This window comes from Phalaenopsis equestris, unplaced genomic scaffold, assembly GCF_001263595.1.
Source record: "Phalaenopsis equestris unplaced genomic scaffold, ASM126359v1 Scaffold000002, whole genome shotgun sequence".
Lineage (NCBI taxonomy): Eukaryota > Viridiplantae > Streptophyta > Magnoliopsida > Asparagales > Orchidaceae > Phalaenopsis > Phalaenopsis equestris.
This window is the reverse complement of record NW_018164444.1, coordinates 32,182,767-32,203,539: the sequence shown is the minus strand read 5'-3', so window position 1 is coordinate 32,203,539 and position 20,773 is coordinate 32,182,767. Positions and strand designations below refer to the sequence as shown.

Here is a 20,773-nt window from a genome sequence, read left to right as displayed (position 1 = left end):
TTCCCATATGAGGTGAATCATGGGCATGCAAGACTCTGATGCTTAATGTATATGGCAAAACAAAAGGGAGAGATGAATTTGTTCCTTTTCTCCTTTTCAAAAAAATATTTTTTATTTGACAAAAAAATTAAAGAAATGCACAATTTAAATTTTGATTTACAAGAAAAAAAAAGATTCAAAAGAAAGGCAAAAGTGAAAACTAGCAAGAAATATCACACAACTTTTACAAGGTAGAATCATACTTCTAAAAGATAACAAATTTTCATTGTCCTGAAAAGAAGTGCAAAAGCTAAATTACTAAGAAATTCAATCTAACGAGTTGATATGCAAAATCATTTGTCTAATAAAAAATAAAAAATAAAATGCACTACATCTCATCATTAACTGGTTCTTTGGCCTTGACTCTCAGATATTTATGAATGATCACCTCCCTTCACGACCAAATTACCCTCTTGCATATATAAATGTATGGTTATTTCTAAGGATAGAATAAAATTTTTTAGATGCTATGTTCTTGGATGATGACCCCTTCATTAGTTTTAGTTTATAGAACATTTCTTGATTTTCTTTTAATAACATAAAGAGCACCCAATTGGTTGAGAACTTCCCTAAGTTGGTAAGTTTTTCCTGTCACCTCAATATTTATGAGGACAAGATCCCAAGCATCGAGTTCTCTGACCTTACACTTGTTGAGAATTAACCTGGAGACACAAACTTTATGCACTTTGATTCAATAAAGAACAACATAACTTGTTTGTTCATGCAAATCCATGTTGACTCGTTTGTGCATTTTCATTTTTTTTTGAATTTGGCATTTGCTTCATGGATAGATAGAGTTTCTAAGGTGTGAGTTGTCAATTGGCGGATCCTAGTATAGCCAATGGCAAGAGAGAACAACATCTTCCCAGTGATTTGGAAGGAGTGCTGTGGTAGGTCGAAAGTGTAGATGGTAGTCCATCTTCCCAACTCTCATGATAATTAGTGATCTTCTTCTTGAGAAAGTTGAAGATGAATTTGTTGGTCACCTTCACTTAACCACAATGCATAAGCGTGAATTTGAAATTTACACCATTGTTGGCACAAAAGCCAATGACCTTATTGGATAACCAATATCCATTATTGACAAAATAGCTAAGGGCAAGCCAAATCGAGTAAACATCTCTGACTAGAGGAAGTTGATTATTGTCTCGATTGTTGGACGAACAAGTGAAATTGCTTCTATCCACTACCACAGCAAGAATGAATCATAAATTATGGAGAGGCCATGAGAAAGGAACCAATGAAGTCCCCCTATAGGGAAATGGTTAGGGTGAAAAAAATGCCTGCAATAATCTGCTTGGTTAACAAAGAACATTGCCCTCGAATTAAATAATGGTCTATTAATAGTAGCCATGCCTCATTCTAGCTTAGTCAAAAGCAAAGTATTTACCACATTACCATAACATCATTTCTTTCAATACTTCCCAAGCTTCCTGAGGCTCCAATAATCTTTGGCAAATTCTTGAGTAAAATTTCTAAAAAGAATCCCTCCAAGAGAAAGTTGTAGATTGGCATGTACCAAAAAGATGTCCAACTAATAGTGTTAATTTCTTCTACAAATTTTTGTCGAGTTCTCAAAAATAAATGGCATAAGGATTGGCAAAATTGGAGAAAAGATTTGCTACCTGATTTCCTTCTTGGTAGACATGCATGAGGTGGAATCTTGTCAATTTTGGTAGTTTGGACATTGAAATTCTTTAGTTTTGTAGTTTCCTTGTATTTGGTATCCTCCTAGTTAAGAGTCACAACAGATCTGTAACCTCTTGACCCCAAAATCCTAGAGGTGAGACATAGGCCCGCAAAGAGTGCTTCATATTCTATTGTGTTTGATTGTTTGTTGCTCTAGAGTTGATTTTAATGGAGCATAGAATAATGTATCTTTGAAATTTTGTGAGCACTATCCCAACATGATTTGCTTCTCCCAAGGTTCCATCAATGGTACATGTTCCAATAATCTTCAATATCAAGTTCATTGTAAGCAACTTCATGAATTGTGATTCAATGGCCAAATATGCATCAACATGAAATTTGATGGATGTGTGAGGCGTGAAATTAATCTTGAACTCGACAAGCTTAATAGGCTACCTTACTGGTCTCCTTAATAACTCGGGCTTTTACAGAATTTGATAGCGAGGGATATCAATAATGATGTTGCTTTTGCGAGATTGAAGTAAAGCTTCGAGAGTCCTGCTATAGAGACCAAAATAAGTACTAACATGTTGATTATTGGGTAGTTCAACCTATCACCACATTGAGTATTGTTTTAGCATGTAAGATGAAGTTTCATGCCAACTCAAAGGAGAAAAAAGCTGATTGTCGAACTGTCAACTATGAGATATGATAGAATATCCTCACCAGCTCTCAAACTATTAAGGATTGGGGTAGCTTTAAGGTACTATTTCAATCACTACAATGCTTGTTTACAATAACCATGCCACACTGTGATTAAACATCTATAAAATTTGAGCATTAGTTACTTCATCTCGACCTAGAGGTGAATCGTCACAGGCTAGCGAGTCTCTCAACCAATTTGCAATCTCTACACACTAACTTCGGTGAGGACAACTAAAACTACATTGACCTTATAGAGATTGGCTTTCAATCCCTTGATCGATAAAAGGCAGCCAAGGATTTTCCGTTGTCATCCTCAAATGGCACTTTATAGGGTTGAGCTTCATATCGAGGATCCTGAGTAACAAAAATGAATTGTCAAGGTCAGCAAGCTGCTTTTTACAAGAGCATCATAGATATAGACTTCAAGAATTCTCCACTTTTGAAAGTAAAAAAAGTTATTCATCTAACTTTTATATAAGTTATTTCATAGAATAAGTTTACAATAAAAAGTTCATTCATCTATAATAAAGTTGACTTGCTCCTCATTTTTACAGTGCATGTTGATTTGGTGATATCCCAAAGACATGAGAAAATTTAATCTAAGAAATTCAACTACAAAATTCACCATGGCATCAATGTTCAATAACGAATATGAATATTTAAGGAAAATAAGATTGACCTTCTTCAAATCAATGCAATCACCAACTACTAAATGATATTGGAGATCCACTCACAATAATGAGCATTCCAAATGAAGTTTGTCCTCTGAATTTTCTTAATCTCTACCATAACTATTACTTTGACCACATCGAATAACTTTTTTTCTATTCTTGAAAGAACATCTATTAGGTGTGATTGTTGAGGTGGTGATTAACTTGGGTTCAGCTAAAAAAACCTTAGAAGAATTGAATGCAAAAACATATATGTTATTTGTTAAAAGGAATTTGAGTTAAAAATAATAGTTATGTTATAAATATATGTTATAATATTGTCATTCGGTTCCAAGCCCAGATGTGAAAAGTGAAGAGTTGCGTTAGGTAGTCGACAACCAGCATAAAACTTGTCGAAAAAACATGACATGAATTCTTTTGATCATTGTGTAAGTGTTAGGGCGTCCCCTGGAAGCGACGCGCTTTATGGTCTAAATACAGAGTGCAAGGGCAGCTACACCGACGCTCGGGTGTAGTGTCAAATAAGCAATGGTTCTCACATTACGAACAAATGCAGGTAAACAATTTAGTCCATGAAACTAATATTAGGATAGGATCTTGGAATATCGGTACTCTTACTGGTAAATTAATGGAATTAACTGATATTATGATTCATGGAAAGATAAATATCTTATATGTTCAAGAAACTAAATGAGTTGGAGAAAAGGCTAAAGAGATTGCTAGTTTAGGTTTTAAACTTTGGTATTCAGGTAAGAGTCATACTAGAAATGAGGTAGATGTAATTACAGATAAGAGTTTGAAAGAAAATGTTGTAAAAACTAATAGAGTTTGAGATAAAATTATAGTTCTTAAGATTATTGTTGACATTAAGATTTTTAATATTATAAGTGCTTATGCTCCTCAAGTAGATTTAGATATAAGTTCTAAAGATAAATTCTAGTTCTAGATATAAGTTCTAAAGATAAATTCTGGAATGACTTAGAAGACTTGATACAAATGATACCTCTTGAAGAAAAAATTTTTGATGGAAGAGATTTAAATGGACATGTCGATAGACTGGTAGAAGATTTTAGAAATATTCATGGTGGCTACGATTTTGAAGTGATTAATGAAAAAGGTAAAGCTATATTAGATTTTGCTTTAGCATATGATTTTGTTATTGCTAATACTTTATTCAAAAAAAGAGATGAGCATATTATTACTTATAAGAATGAATCTAATAAAAACACAAATTGATTATTTTTTTATGAAAAATAAAGATCGCCTTGAATGTAAAGATTGTAAAGTCATTCCAAGTGAGGATTTAAGTACTCAACATCGATTATTAGTTATAGATTTTAAGATGAAGATGATAAAATAAAAAATACTAGAAATCATCGTCGTAGAATTAAATGGGGACACCTAAAAGACAAATAAAATTATTTTTATAAGTAAAATTCAAGATTTCAAACTTTGAGATATTCATGAAGAAGTAAATTTTATGTGGGTGGTGGAATAATAATGTGCTTGAAGACAAATAAAACCTACTGAACAAGTGACAAAAATTGTACTTAAAGAATCAAAAGAAAAAATTTCTATAAATAAAAATAGTTTGTGGTGGAATAATAATGTGCAAGAAAAGATAAAGTATAAGAAGATATGTTATAAGAATTGGATTAAATATAAAAACTTAAAGAACTGAGATAAATATCATACGGTCTGAAAAAAGTCTAAAAGAACAATCTGTGACGCTAAAATTTTGTTTTTAGTGATATTTATAATAGATTAGATACTAAGGTTGATAAAAAATATATGTATAAACTAGTCAAATAAAAAGAAATAAAAAAGTAAAGATTTAACTCAAGTAAAGTGTATTAAAGATGATAATCAAAAATTATTTTTCATAGAAAAAGATATTCAAAATAGGTGGGTGAGTTATTTTGATAACACCTGCAGGATTTAATAACAAGGCCCCTGATGGCTTCCTCAATGGAAATGCTTTCATTAACAGCAGCGAGACAACACCTTTAGGATTGGATGAGAATTCTATGGATAGTAATGACGTCCGCGACGCAAGGTGGGGAAGTTGACAACTACGAGTCAAGTCATGACAACAACTTTAAAGGAGTTGAGCAGAGGTTTGCCAGATATCAAATATATGGTTGTAAACAAAAGAGGATTGGAAGTTATTGAAATAAATTTGTCTAGTTTTATAGGGATCGTTATTTCCACAAATAACCTCTATGGTGATTTCATCTTTAGGATTGAACCTACCCTAAAATACTAAGTAACCTCAATTAACCTAAAGTTTTGAGTTAATTATTAGTCTCGACAAGTTTGAGAAAGAGAGAGTTGAAGAAGTTACACGTGAAAATTAATATCTGCAAGACATCATAACGGAATATGATTACCAAAACAATGATAGCATCATAAAAGAAGTTGTCGTATGGCGCCATACAATTGTTAAAGAAGGTAAGAAGAATACTAAGGAAAGAATTGGAGGAAATGTCGTGGTAATCTACAATCTTCTTAGACTTCTTTGTTGAGATTCTTTGATGATAACACCTTCAATGATAAATTCCAAACACCTTCAATGATAAATTCCATCCTTCCAAATAATTTTATTCCTCTCCTCACCTCGACAGCAATTTCATTTTCATTGGTACCTACTTGACTCAACAAAGGCTTGCTCTTTTATTGGTTGTTTACTAGCTTGACAGTTAATTAGGGTTTCTTTCAATTGTTCTTCCTTGATAAGCTCCTTCCTTTTAAAATATTACATTCTTAGTCTTGTGACCATCATAGTGGATTAAACAAAACTAAGCATTATCGTTGAGCTCAAATATTTTGCACATCAGTGTAGACCACTTGAAATACTCCTTCCTCCAAATTGCTGATATGGTCATGGAAAGAGGCTTAGTTTAAAGGAGAAAAATGAGATATCACTGAATTCAATCATAAGTCACAAGGGTGATCTCCTAAACTCACACAATAACTCCTACAATATGAACCTCCTAACGGAGGAATTAAATTGGCTATTTATAGTGGTGAGGGGCCAAAAAGAAACTATTATTGGCTTTAATCATCCTTTTACATGAGGAATTAGAGGTAAAAGAGTTTAGTACTTGAGATTCTCGAAGAAAATCTTTAGAGTTAATGAATTTGGAGGCATTTTGCAGGATTCCACCAAGGTTAAATATCTTGGCAACTGATAACTTAAAACTCTTGGGTACCCACTCTAAATGCCTTGTGTGCTCTATAGTGTATACTAAGGAGCTTTACTATTTGTCAAACAAAATGTAGAGAGAGACATCCATTAGCCTGAGCTTGACCTAAGAGGAAAATAAAGTATAAGAGAAGTTAAAATAATGATAAGTATAATGAGGAGCACACAATAAGTTAAAGTTATAATAAATTATGAGTATAAGAGAGAAATGGAATGAGCTCAAGGCAAAAGTGAGAAGATTGAAAGCAACATGTTTAGTTTTAGTCAAGACAAACGTCCATCTCGAGTGACAAAATTTTTATCTTGTTTCATAATTATATACTTTTGTGTATCTTTGAGTTATCTCTAGCTATAATGCCTTTTTTGACAGTTTAAAGCCAGTCATGACAATTCCTACATCATGTGCAAACTCTAATATTGTTCATCAGTTAACGACAGGTTTGCTTGGTTCGATTTGGCAGAGACAATAAAAAAGGTGATGTGTCGAAATAAAATTGAATCAAATGATTAATATTTTGTATCTATTATTTTATCATCTTCTAAGTAGCGTTAATTAGCTATTAACGTAAAGGACACGAATCTGTTGGAGTGGTCCAAGGCATTCCCGAGAGAGGTTGAGTCGTGGCTAAGTTGAAAGCTTTTCAAGGAAAAGAGAGTTTGTTCAAGTCGATGTTGTTACTGTGAAAGTTTCCCAAGGTGAATCAAAAAGACTCTCCATAAGGCAAAACAAAGGACTCTCCTAATGAGCGTCAAAATCCAATCATACTAGAATTTAAATTATGTTGTCACAAAGCTTGTCCAAGTAGAGTTCAAATGGATTCTTGGACATGCACAATTTTCAAGAAAAACAAGGAATTAATCCAAATTCTCCTCCAAGGAAGCCAAAATTAACACCCCTACCCCCACACAGCCCATCAAACCAAATAATGCATAAATATTGTGTTTTTAATATCATACAACATCAAATTGGTGAATCGACTATTCATCTTGAATTGCACCAAAAAATTTACAAATTGAATATTTAGATAAATACTTCATTAATTTTAACGGTTAATTTTATAGGATTGAAATTTTTTTAGTAGAATGGATTTACTTCAATAGAAAATTGCAATGATATTTTAATGATAGATGTTATAAACTATATGTTTATTCATTAATTTTAATAGAAGATAAAATCTTCCAAAGAAATTATCAACTAAGTTCATCAGTTTATTCGTAGTTTACAAATCAACATTAATGTTCTCAATCTTGCATTTGAAGATAATAGCATAGAAAATTAATCATGTGAGAATAGATATAATCAGTTTTAGGTTAGTGTTATAAAATTCAATGACCACCATGCATTAGAAAAAGTTATTTTATTCAATTTAATAAATCTATTTGTAATGACATTGGATGATAATAAATTTGTTTCAATCATAGTAATCTAGTTCCCTCTTACTAGATAATATCTTAACAAGTGGATAAGAGTACTTATGACCCTAAATGGGTTTATGTTAATTAAAATCTATTCATTGTACTTTATTGCTCTCAAGTTCTACTATTTTGTAATTATTCATTATTGTTGTTTTGACATCAATGCGAAGTTTATAGTGATAATTATTACTTCTTAAAAAGGATATTTGTATTTTCTAGACATTTTTTCACAATTTTCTCAAGAATAACATAAGATAATTGGTCATAAAACCTATACTTTTGCAAGAAAACTTTCTCTCTCTTCATGGGAAGCTTTGTTATTCCCTAGTTGTTCTTAGAAATGATAGTCTGAATTTTAGCTTCTTTCATCATTTCATTGAATTTTTTTACCACTATTTAATCAAGAAGGTTTTCTGCACACAGAGTAGAACGCGGAAATATGACAAAATTCAAATACTGTTCAAATCAATGAGATTGTGAAACATAAATAATGCTTCCCTTGAATTAAATCATATTCTGAATATTTTTTGATATATGGGTTAGATGCAATCCATCCCCCACATCGGTATAATACTGAGTCTAAACAATTATTCAATTGAGTGCAAATTTTGTGCCACTCGATAAAAAAAAAAATTAACGAATTTCTTTTGAAGCTAAGATTACAATATGCTATGAATACTTTCTTTAGAGAATTCCAATACACATGATATTCTCCATTGCTTCATATAATCTCAGCCTCCGCAGGATATATCATATGGTTTATGGTAGAATTTATTCTTGCCAAATTATCTCATCCCCCCACCTTCAGGTGCGTAATTACACTGAATACATTTATATGAGCAATTGTAGGATTTGAAATTTAGCGTGATATTCAATTCCCACCCTTTTAAGATATACAAATAAGTCTCACGGATTATATGATATCCTAATGGTTTATGAGGGTGGGTATTTATTTTAAATATATTCTTCTTTGGTACTCAATGGCTCATCTGCTACTTTGTAATCATCTTGACTCATTATAAGAATGACTTCACGGGAAGCTTTGTGTAAATGATTTCAGCATCAAGATCTTTCATTGTTTTGGTTTCTCCAAAATTAGAAGAAATAGACGTTTCACTGGTTAGAGGTTCTAAGCATTAAGATCAATCGTAATTGATGGACCGTTTAGTAAGCATTAAAGAGCATTCCTCGACCTTGAACTCTTGTTGAAGAAAAGAAAATTTTGACTTTACAATGAACAATTTAGAGGGAACCAGTAATTAACTAGATCAAATATAAAAAAGCATGAATATATTTTACATTCTAACAACTTATTACAACAAAATTGGACTAAAGTGAATCAACAACTTTTGAAACTCCTATCTCTCAAGAAGGTGACAATAAATTTCCAGCCATCATATGGATAAAAAGTTGGAAAAGCAAAATATAATTTAGCGAGGATATAACTCAACACCAAACAACAGAAATTTCCCGAAAACCAACACTTACAAAAAAGAAAGCAAGTATTAAGAAATTTAGGAATGCAGACATCAAATAAGCTTTACAAAAAAATATTTTAAAACATAAAAAGTTACAATAAGAAGCCATTATTATATATAAGCTATATTGCCAACATTTTTCATGCAAAACTGTTACAAAAAAAAATGCAAGAGATAGGCTTGAATTCGTATGAATAAAATTAGACAAATCAACCTTTTGTTCTCATAATAGTAATGCTACCCTTTCCACCTTCAGTACGAATTTTTGTTTTAACAACCACTGGTTTCCCTGAAAAGGCTGAAGTGGGGTAGGAAAGTGAAGCATCCTCATCTTTCGTGTTCTTAGAACTTAATGAAGGTGGGTGTAACCTTTGATTTATGTCCTTCAGAGTCAAATCACCCTCAAGTCCACATGGTTTTATGAGAGCGAAAGGATAGGCAACAGAAGAAGTTAACTTTGTTGATGTTCCAATAAAAGATTTTCTGCCTGGAAGTGCAAGATAAAAACTAAATGCAAGTCGAAGAATATCTATAGTTGAATCAACAGAGTAAAGCATAAAAATACCAATTCTGTGTAGACCTGAAGATTTGCTCTCTTGAACCAAATCTGTTTCGTGGACAATGGATGATTCAGACATCTCTACCAGAAAATTTTCAAGGATATCATTTATAAATATTTTGAGAAAATTTAGAACTCCAATAGGCCTCTGCAAACTTTTTATCATTATAAAGGCATGTGATACAAGTTATCAAACTGACCTGGGCCATGCCCTTGCAAATTAGATGTCTCATCACAATTCCTGCAAGTCCTCAAGAATGTTAAGATTTGCATATCGAGAAACAAAACTACTATGTAAAGGATAATAGCCACGAACAGATAATTTATCACTTCAATGGGAGCAGTAGTTTCATCTGTCTCATATTGCATCACACTTTCGTCAAAGCAGTTGTCAAACCAGCCCTCTGATGGCTGATCCCATGACTCTGAGTTGAATCCACAGTTACCCTCTATCATAAAATATGTCCACAAAGTTAACAAGTAATGAAATTCGTCACATCAAATATGAGAACAATTTCAGAATGAAAATTTTAGGAATAAATGAAGCAATCATTGATGGTTAGATTCACTGACCTGCTATTCCGATGTTGCACTGTGGATTCAATTCAGAATTTGTTGGTGATGATGGTTCATAATCTATTTGCTCATCCTCCCCCTCCTGAAGAAAATGAAGAAATTGCTTTAGTTCATCAAAACACTAATCAAAATGAATCTTTTCATCCCAAATGCCAATAACCACTACCTTATATCTTAGAAGAAAAGAAGTGGACTGCGCATTGCCAATGGCAGTTTCATCAGCATCAAGAGGGAAATGCAGCATCCGACGCCTTTTCCGCAGCGAAGAATCTCCACATTCCCCCAACATCTTGTTTATGTTGTCTGTATTTACAAAATCCTCTTGTTAAAATTCCCTTCAGTTCTTCAATCCAATATATATATGTATATATTGTTGAAAGCACGCGCACCTTCTATATCCATTGTTTGATAATCAAAATCTGCACAATCTTTGATAGGTGTTTGCACCTCCAACATGTACATAAAACTGTCCTCATTATGGTTCGCTTCATCCCAAAATGAGCAAGATATGTCTTTAGAGTCAAAAGTACAAACAGTATAAGTACCAGAATTTCTAAAAGGTGTGTTAATCACACTGTCATAGCAAAAACCCACCTTTCATCAAATTCTCTTTTAAATAGTAATCATCTCCTTGCCACTCCCACACATAACTGTTTCGTATTCAGCAAAACCAAAATTACAACACAAATCATTCAGTTAACACAATTTCAACAACTACTGTGATTTGTATGCGATTTTAAATAATTAAATGAATAGCCATAGTAGTAAGAAGAAAATCAAATAAAATAGGTTGCTCAAAATGGACCATCAGCAGCATATAATCAAGAATTAAATAAGCACATAGCGCGCAGCCCTAAGAAAAACTGTTTTCTTTACTATAGAAGGCAAATGTATGAACAGATCTTCATTCTCTCGATCCAATCCTCTCCGTGCTTTTTGAACAATCATCATTCTACGCCCCGACTACCATTTGTCAGAAAATCAATCGAAGAATGCAAAGAACACTTCTCGATGGCAAAAAAAAATAAAAAAATAGACATCAAACAAATCTAAAGAAAACAAAACAAAAACTACTGAAATCCAATATAATCTATAAGAAAAAAAAACGAAAAAACCCAGAAAAAAATCCGTAAAAAACATTATTACTGCGATCGATCAATAACTTCCTTCGAATCACAAAACCGAAATGCGATCACGATATTAAAAATCTCAAGTAAATATTGAGTTGAGTAAATCAACGAGGACAAATAAAACCCACTTGTTATCTGTTCCCTGCTCGTTCAAATCCATAAAAGAAGTATGCGATGCAAGAACAGGGCTGAGCATTGAGGCTGCTCAACTTCTTTCACTCGCTCTCTTATATCTATAAAAATTATTAGCGTTAAACCCCTTCTTAACACTTAAAATTATACTCATAACCCCACAATCTTTGCATGCATCTACGCTATATACCATATACCGTATACTTGTTTCCTTGATGGGCTAATGAGTCCAAAGTGGCCTACACGATCCGAGCTTTGAGCCAGATGACAGTGTATTCGTGTTCTGCTCGGTCATATTTTTTATAGGTTGAAATTAACTCAGTGCTTGAAATGGCTAGTGTCCACCTTTGGCTTGAAAAAATATTTTTAAATTAATTAAAAAAATAGGGCTGTCAAAATGGCTCGTTGCTCGTGAACAACTCGTGTTCGGCTCGTTCGCTGAGTTAATGAGCCAAACACGAACAAAAATTTGTTCGTTCGTGTTCGTCTTGTTTTGACTCGAAATACTACTTATCAATTATATATATAGTAGTATTTTTAAAAAATTTAATTGACTACAAGGCTACAAAAATTTATAATCAATTAAAGTATTAATTCAGAAAATATAATAAAAATTATTAGATTTGATTCAAATGACATTTTAATATAAACAATAATTTTTAAATCTTGCCACAACCCTTCACATCTTATGGTTACGTGATTAAGATTATGATAGCTACGTGATTAGGATTGTCAAAATGACTCTATGTTCGTGAACGGCTCGTGTTCGGCTCATTAAGCAAACGAGCCGAACACGAACACACTTTTTGCTCTCGAAATATAAATGAGCCGAACATCAGCTGAGCCTAGGCTCGTTTGCACCCCTTGATGTCGGTTGTTGAATTAAAATGTGCATCATTTTTAATACAATAAAAGACTCATAATTACATCACAAACATGAGCAATGATTATATAAACTTATATAAAAATATATGTAATATATTATTAAATTAATAATCTATATAACTTTTTTTTAATTTTGAGTTAAAACGAGTCGGATATGATGATAGTTTTGTAATCCGAGCTTTGAAATTTTATTCGTATTTGACTCACTTACTTAAAGGAACGAGATGAATACGAGCAACTTCTTGCCACAGTAAAACATTAAAACATGGGTTTTCTATTAAAAAATAATTAGAGGGAAGTAAGCGGTTGATTTGGCATATAATGATTACTAATAATAAGCTTCTAAAACAGGCTTAAGGATTAAATTTTTAAATTAAGAGAATCTAAAGAGACACCGCCTTTTGTAACTGGAAAACCACCACGATTGTACAGAGACATCTGTGTGGTCCAGAAAGAATTGGGTGTTGGCTGGTGGTGAGTTTTGGGTGGAATTTTTTTTTAAGTATTGGTAGTTTCGTCGTTCTGCTTGCGAAGGTCGGGGTTGATCGGACGGTCGAAAATACCGAAGGTCAGTAGAATTAATGGTTTTGATTTTGTTGAATGAAGGATCTACTAACGGCCAGAGGATGGGATATATAAGCCGGTTTGGAGAGGGGAGGCGGCTCAACGTGTAAGATCGTGGGGGACGTGGTCAATGCAGTTAAGCGGACAATAATAAAAACCGAGTTTTTTGTCTGCTTATTTACGAAAAAGAAAAAACATTTACATGCATGTCATACGGTTTTTATATATTTATATATTTAATATCTAATTTAAATTTTTATCTTTAAAAAATTTAAAAATTTGATACACCACCAACAAATTTTCATCATCCAACACGAATCTCGAGATAATATTTTAAACAATAGATATTCAAATCTTGATAAAAAGTCATCCAGAGCTCTGATTTCAACAAACTTATAGTCAAAATGACTTATTCAATTAGACAGACTTAATAATATGAAAATTAGCTCAATCCAAGTCAAACCAAGCCTATATCAAGTCTTAAACCGCACTTAAAAGATTTACGAATACATTTTGAAAGTTAAACGGCTGTCAAATATGACAAGTTTATACTCAAATCGAGCGGCTCGACAAAACGAATCCAACGAACCCAATATCGCTCAATTCTGACATCATTAAGGCACTCAAATGTCCATTAAACGACGTATGATCGAGGGAAGCTCTTCGGATCGGCCGATTAAAATGGTTCATATTTCTGCAATAATTGCACTCAGAACACTATAAATAGATCTTCATCTCTCTCATGAGGGAGGAGGAAGTCTATAGGAAAAATTATTCCATGCGGATCGGCGACTGCGCGCAGCTTGCGTGCGGTGCGGTGTCCGATCCGGACCGTAAATCACCTGATCTACTGGGCCCCACCTAAAATTTTTTATTTTTTTTTAAAAAAACGGAAATAATCCTGACCGTAGATCACCGTGATCTACGGCCAGGATCGAACACCGCATGCAGAGATGCATGCGGTGTCCGCACGCAATAATCTCTCAGTCTATAGAGAGTCTGAGGTCTTGAGAAGAAACTGCAGCTCAGCATCACCACCAATTGTCGTTGATCATCGTCGTCGACTAGCATCAATATTTGTCGTCGAACGCCGCCGACCTCAGACTACCACAGCCGATCGTCGTCGACCACCGTCGACCTCCACCTAACGTCATCAATCACCACTAACCAGACGCCGTCAGTCGACATTGTAATATGAAAAATATAGTTACTTTTTCTCATTTGTGGGACAAGGAATTTCTGTAATCATCAATAAATAGTAGATTTCTCCAACTGGGTGTGGATTTCCGCAACTGGGTTAGGCCCCATGATTTTTCTCTAACGGGTTTTCCACGTAAAAACTTATGGAATCATTACCGCTTGTTTTCTCTTTCATATGTGTGTGTCCTAAACTTCGTACAATGCTAAGACGATAGTTTGTTACTCTACTGCCGTGAATTTTCTAACACGCAAAAACTCAATGTTTTAATATAATATAAAATTTCAGTGTTACGAACTTTTAAATACACATTTTCATATGTAATTAAAATGTTGTAAATATAAAAAATAAAATTGTATTTTATCGGTGGTGAATAAAAACTATGTAATATGCATGTAAATCATAAAAAATAAACTTGATTTGTATCTAAGATAAGAATAATTCATATTTAAGTTTTATTTTACAAATAATTTTAGATTTATTAATATTTTTTAAGATAAATCAAACTCAAAATTATTTTATAAGACTTTGGTCGACATTACAAGGGCTTGCTTCTCAAATATGTATTGTAATTTTTTACTTATATTTAAGAAAGCATTTGACAATCATAATATAGGTATTGATGTGTGCTAGAAAATTTGCTGCGGTTGAGTAATGGATTATCGTCTTAGCGTTGCGCGATGATTCAGCACACGCACAGATGAAAATAAATCAAGTTGTGACGACACCAGCAAGTTTTACGTGGAAAACCCGTAAAGGGGAAAAATCACGGGGTCTTACCCAATTGTAAAAATAAACTATAAGTTGATGATTACAGATATCCCTTATCCCACAGGCGGGAAAGGGGTACTAGCTTTTAAGTTACAACGTCGACTGACAACATCTAGTCAGTGGTGGTCGACGGAGGTCGACGGTGATCGGCGGTAATCGATGACGGTCAGCGGTGGTCGATGGAGGTCAGCAGTGGCTGACGACAGTCGAGGACGGTCGGCGGTGGTCGACAGAGGTCAGCTGTAATCGATGGTGATTAACGGTGGCTGGCGGTGGTTGACGGATGTCAGTGGTGATGGTCGACAGTCAGTGGTGGTCGACGGCGATCGACGATGACAAGGATAATTTTGGACTTGAGCTCCTTCTCACAACCTCAAGTTCTCTCTTAAGTCTCTCTCCTCTCATGTGAGGGGTGAGACTCTATTTATAGTGTTTCGTGTTCAATTAATGCAGAAATATGAACAATTTTGATCGGACGGTCCAGAGAGCTTCCCCTTGATCAGATGACATTTGATGGACATTTGAGTGCCTTAACGATGTCAGAATTGAACAATATTGGATTCGTTGGATTTGTCTTGTCGAGACGCTTGATTTGACTATAAACTCGTTATATTAGACATATGTTTTACCTTTCAAATGCATCTGAAAATCCTCCAAGTGTGGTTTGATGATTTGATCCGGGTTTGATTTGACTCAAATTGGACTGAATTTCATATCTTTAGGTCCGTCTTCGTCTCTTCGAGCCAATCAGTTTGACTATAAGTGTGCTGAAATCGGAGTTTCGGAGGACTCTCAATCAAAGTTGGAATGTTTATTTTTCAAAAAATTGCACTGAGATTCGTGTTGGATGATTAAAATTTGTTGGTTGCGTATCAGTTGCCCCTATTTTCGGGCGAAACAATTTTTCTTTTTTTTTCGCCTGAAAATATTAATATCATAGACTTTTCATAAATGGCATAAAAATTTAAATATATATACTTTATTGTTATAATATGTAAAAAAAAAATCTTTATCCTTAATAAACTAGTAAGTTGAGTCTAACTCAGTTGGTATGCGGCTTTTGCCGTTTGTAAGTGGTGGGGGTTTAAATCCCACCAAAAATAATATACAAAAAGTTTTTTACAATGTCAAAACCTGACTCGCCACCCGATGGTCAGATCACATGTGACCCGGCGGGCCGAGCGAGACCCGACTGGCCTCTCGAATCTGAATCGGGCCACAGAGAGAGGGAAGCCGAAAAGAGCCCAAGTAGCATGAATTAATTAATTAATTAAATTAAATTTGGAGAGCTTAAGCAGCTATTAATTAAGTAAAAAAATCCAAAACATACTTCAGATTTTAAATGGGAGCTGAAGCAGCAAAAATTAAATAAAAAAGAACATTTAAATGTATTTTTTTAAAATCACAAAATGTGAAAAGTTTTTTTTTATCAATTTATTTTTTTAATTAATTTCAGCCATAAATGCTGAATTTTAAAGGCTAAGAAACTGAAGAAATATGAAATGATTTTTTTTTAATAAATAATTATTTTTTTAATGACTAATTAATTTTATCATGAACATAAGGGGGTTTTTCAGGCTATAAATAGGATAAGGAGAGGAGAAAAAAGATGGAGTTTTCGTCCCTGTCTAGAAGGTGATCCGATATTTCCCAAAAGAAAAAAGTCGTCCCCGTCCTGTGTAGCAGACAAACAACGAGATCTTCTTTCTTGTTGCGGCGAAGAGTTGCGGGGAAGAGTTGCGGCGAAGAGTTGCTGCGAAACGTTGCGGCGGAGCATCTTGGCGGGGTGTCGCGACGACGCTTTGTGGAGGGGCGTTGCGACCACGCAACACATTGTGGTGGAGCATCGCATATTCCAAAAGAGATTATCGTGCTGCTCTAGCACGTTATGAAAGTGTTAAAGAAATGATGTAGTTTTCTCGTCTCGCCGTGAGGGGGGAATTTTCATGCTTATGTGGTGGCGATATCTGGAAACCCCCTGACGACCATCAGAAATATCGGAATTTTAGGAAAGTGATGCCTACTCTAATTGAATATGAAATGATTTGTTGTAGCCCTTGTACATGTATATATTGGTATTTGTAGCCTTTTTATTCATATGATGTGACAATTGTAGATGATAACAATGTATTTTTTTATTGCTTCCACGGTTGTTGTGGCTTTTTAATTGTGCAAAGTTCTTTTGAGGCTCGTAGACTTTTGTGGAATTTTTATGCACTTGTGTCTTCTGAGGTTTGTAGCATTCTGAGGTCTTTGAGTGTATCCGTGCCTTATGAGGCTTGTAGCCTTCTAAGGTCTTTTAGTGTACCTGTGCCTTCTGAGGCTTGTAATCTTCTGAGGTCTTTGAGTGGAGACCCTGTCAACCACTTGCTCTCATGGAGTTTTTTTAGCGAGGACTCTGTTCACAACTAGCTTCCCATCGAGACTTGCCTCTTGGACTCGTCTTTCAGGGGTATGGTAGCTTCTCATTGAGTCTTGCCTCTTGGGCTTGATTTTTAGGAGTATCATATCTTCCCGTCGAGTCTTGTCACTTGGGTTGACTTTTAGGGGTATAGCTTCTCATTCTTAAAGGGGTTTTCTACACAAAAAATTTTCGCGAGAAAATAAGAAAATTTCGTTGAAATGATATTTTAAAGCAACATAAAAATTTTGCTAAAATAAAATTAAGAGTTTATAAGTCAGTCTTTTACTCATATAATATGAGTTGGAGTTATTCTTCTCATTCAATAACTCCAACAGTTCTCTTTTGGTTCCCCTCACATTATTTTTGTAAGTAGCAACCTAGGTGACCTTGGTGTATTAGACGTTAAATTTTTTTCTTTAATTGAATCTTTCTGGTGAATGTCGTTTTATACGGTGGAAATGACAATATTGACTGAACTCCACCATTTGGATTTCTTAACGACTCTGACCACTTGACAGTCTCTTCAGCCTTAATTGTCATTAAGATGCTAACACGTGACGTGTTGAGTGGCGTGTATTCTTTTTCTGATCATTGCTCACAATTCCCTTGTGGCCTAAATTTTTTTCGTTGTGAGATTTGATCGGTATCCCCAATGTTATTCTTGCGTTTGCCCCCCAATCGCTCAAATTGTTCCTTGTGAGCAATGATGGCTTCATCTGCAGAGATTTGTGCCTCAACACGGCGAACAATGTCAGCATAAGAATGAACCGTCTCCCGCATCAACAATGAGTAGAAAGGTCCTGGGAGGAACCCCCCAAGGAAGACTCCTCTTAGTAACTCTGGATCTACTCCCGGAATCTGCCGGACTTCAGTAGAAAACCTGAGGAAGTAATCATTCAACGATTCTTCTTTGCTTTGACGAATTCCTGAGAGATGGGATGAATCCTTGATAATCTATCGGTTTGCTACGAACTGCTCCACAAACAGTCCGACAAGCTCATTAAAGGTGTTTATAGTGCCCCATGACAGAGAGTAAAACCAGGTTCGAGCTTGGCCTTTAAGAGTAGTCGGGAAAACCTGACACAAAAGTGCATCAGAGGCATGCTGAATGTGCATGATAGTCCGATAATGATCAATATGTTCGTATGGGTTGGTTATCCCTTCATATGTATCGATGTTCGGAAGCTTGAAGCCTGTTGGGATGGGGTGTTGGAGGACAACATCCACTAAGGGAGAGGATGCATGTATGTTGCAGTGAGTGTAGAAACAGTCTTTTTTCTCTAAGGGAAACTCTTCCCGGATGAGGCGTCGTAGTTCATTACAAATGACATCATCTGAAATGCCAGGAAGATTTGGCGATGTCAGATGAGCTGCACGAGATGGATGAGTATAACTTGCGGTATCTAGGAGTTCAACATCACGACCTGACAGAGAATGTGCTCCTTCTTGAGGAGGCGGGCTGGTACGAGTTCCTCCGAGCAATATGTTTCTCTTACGTCGCGGAATTAATGGTGTGGGCAGCGGTTGTTGAGCCCCGCGTAGGAGCTGTAGGATTTCTAGTTGAGACTCCTCCATTCTAAGCATTCGATATTCTATAGAAGGACCTGAAACACCTTCGTTGGCAGGATAGTGTCTTCCAGCGAGGGAAGCTGAAGAAGCATGCCACCCTTGGCTTCGTGACTGCTCCCCCGAACGATTGGTGTTGGAGTGGGATGCTCAGTTGTCACGAACATTGTGTCTGGTGGCCATGTAGTATGTCTTCCAGCGAGGGAAGCTGAAGAAGCATGCCACCCTTGGCTTCGTGACTGCTCCCCCGAACGATTGGTGTTGGAGTGGGATGCTCAGTTGTCACGAACATTGTGTCTGGTGGCCATGTAGTAAACCGCATAAGTACCTTAGTTGTGGGATTAAAACTTTCCCACAGACCGCGCCAAACTAATGTGTGCTAGAAAATTCGTAGCGGTAGAGTAATGGATTATTGTCTAAGCGTTGCGCGAGAATTTAACATACACTCAGACGAAAATGAATCAAGCTATGACGACACCAGAAGATTTTACGTGGAAAACACGTAAAGGGGAAAAACCACGGGGTTTGGCCCATTTGTAAAAATTCACTATAAGTTGATGATTACAGAGATCATTTGTCCCACAGGCGGGAAATGGTTACTAGCTTTATAAGTTACAACTTCGACTGACAACGTCTAGTCAGCGGTGGTCGACGGTGATCGACGGTTATCGATGATGGTCAGCGGTGGTCGATGGAGATCAGTGGTGGCTGACGACAATCGATGAAGGTCTGCGGTGGTCGGCAGAGTTCAGCGGTGATCGACGGTGATTAACGATGGCCGACGGTGGTTGACAGAGGTCGGCAGTGATGGTCGACAGTCAGTGGTGGGCGACGAAGAGTTGATCGATGACGATCAACGATGACAATGATGATCTTGGACTTGAGCTCCTTCTCAAAGCCTCAAGTTCTCTCTTAAGCGTCCCTCCTCTCATGTGAGGGGTGAGGCTCTATTTATAATGTTTTGAGTGCAATTAATGCAGAAATATGAACCATTTCGATTGGACGGTTCGGAGAGCTTCCCCTTGATCAGATGACGTTTGATAGACATTTGAGTGCCTTAACGATGTCGGAATTGAGCAATCTTGGACTCGTTGGATTCTTCTTGTCGAGACGCTCAATTCGACTATAAATTTATATAAAATCGTTAAATTTGACATCTGTTTGACTTTCAAATACTTCAGGAAAGCTTCCAAGTGTGGTTTGATAATTTGATCAGAGCTTGATTTGACTCAGATTAGACTGACTTTCATATCATTAGGTCCCTCTCTTTGAGCCGATAAGTTTGACTATAAGCGTGCTGAAATAGGAGTTTTGAATGACTCTCAATCAAAGTGAATTTTTCTTTTTCAAAAAATTGCACCGAGATTCGTGCCAAAAGATGAAAATTTGTTGTTTGCGTATTAGATGTCTTTATTATGAAGGACGTGATTAAGTAATCATTCTTTGATGGTGGTAAGATGATCGCCACGAGTTAAAAAGATGATTAAAATTCAAATAAGAGATTTAGGCCCCTTTTGGCAGCAAAAGAGGAGTGGTGCGGCGAGTCGTAGTGTTTTTTCTTTGTTTGGGTTGGCAGGGCAGCTGCGGTGCCACATGTTTTTTCCTTAAATGCGAGTTGCAGGTTCGACCCCGACCCGACCAGCAATTATATATAGTTTCTGACAGATATGTACACAATTGGAGTTGACATCTAAGTATGCCTATCTTGCTGAAATTTTGTTATTGGATTTTGCCACCATGGTTTGCCATCTTTTATGGGACAATGTCTAGGCTCAGTGTATAAAGGAAGATTAACATGTGTACCATTGAATTCCTATGCATTTACATATCAAATACCTATACTTC

General features: G+C 35.4%; 1 protein-coding gene across 3 annotated transcripts; it reads right to left on the bottom strand.

Annotated features, from left to right (window-relative positions):
* Positions 1-2,698: 2,698 nt before the first annotated feature.
* Positions 2,699-11,652, bottom strand: LOC110036428 (protein XRI1-like). 3 transcript variants are annotated; one of them, XM_020740880.1, is made up of 10 exons: positions 11,537-11,652; positions 10,873-10,928; positions 10,668-10,790; positions 10,445-10,581; positions 10,276-10,360; positions 10,019-10,151; positions 9,903-9,943; positions 9,709-9,750; positions 9,358-9,630; positions 2,699-2,727 (listed from the first exon to the last, which is right to left on the bottom strand). In XM_020740880.1, the coding sequence occupies exons 1-10, from the start codon at positions 11,602-11,604 to the stop codon at positions 2,714-2,716; spliced, it is 972 nt and encodes a 323-aa protein (XP_020596539.1). In that variant the 5' UTR covers positions 11,605-11,652; the 3' UTR covers positions 2,699-2,713. The 3 variants fall into 3 exon arrangements, with proteins under 3 accessions (XP_020596539.1, XP_020596532.1, XP_020596547.1); XM_020740873.1 differs by having other exon boundaries at positions 9,709-9,783; positions 11,537-11,651; XM_020740888.1 differs by lacking the exon at positions 10,873-10,928 and having other exon boundaries at positions 9,709-9,783; positions 11,537-11,603.
* Positions 11,653-20,773: the final 9,121 nt, after the last annotated feature.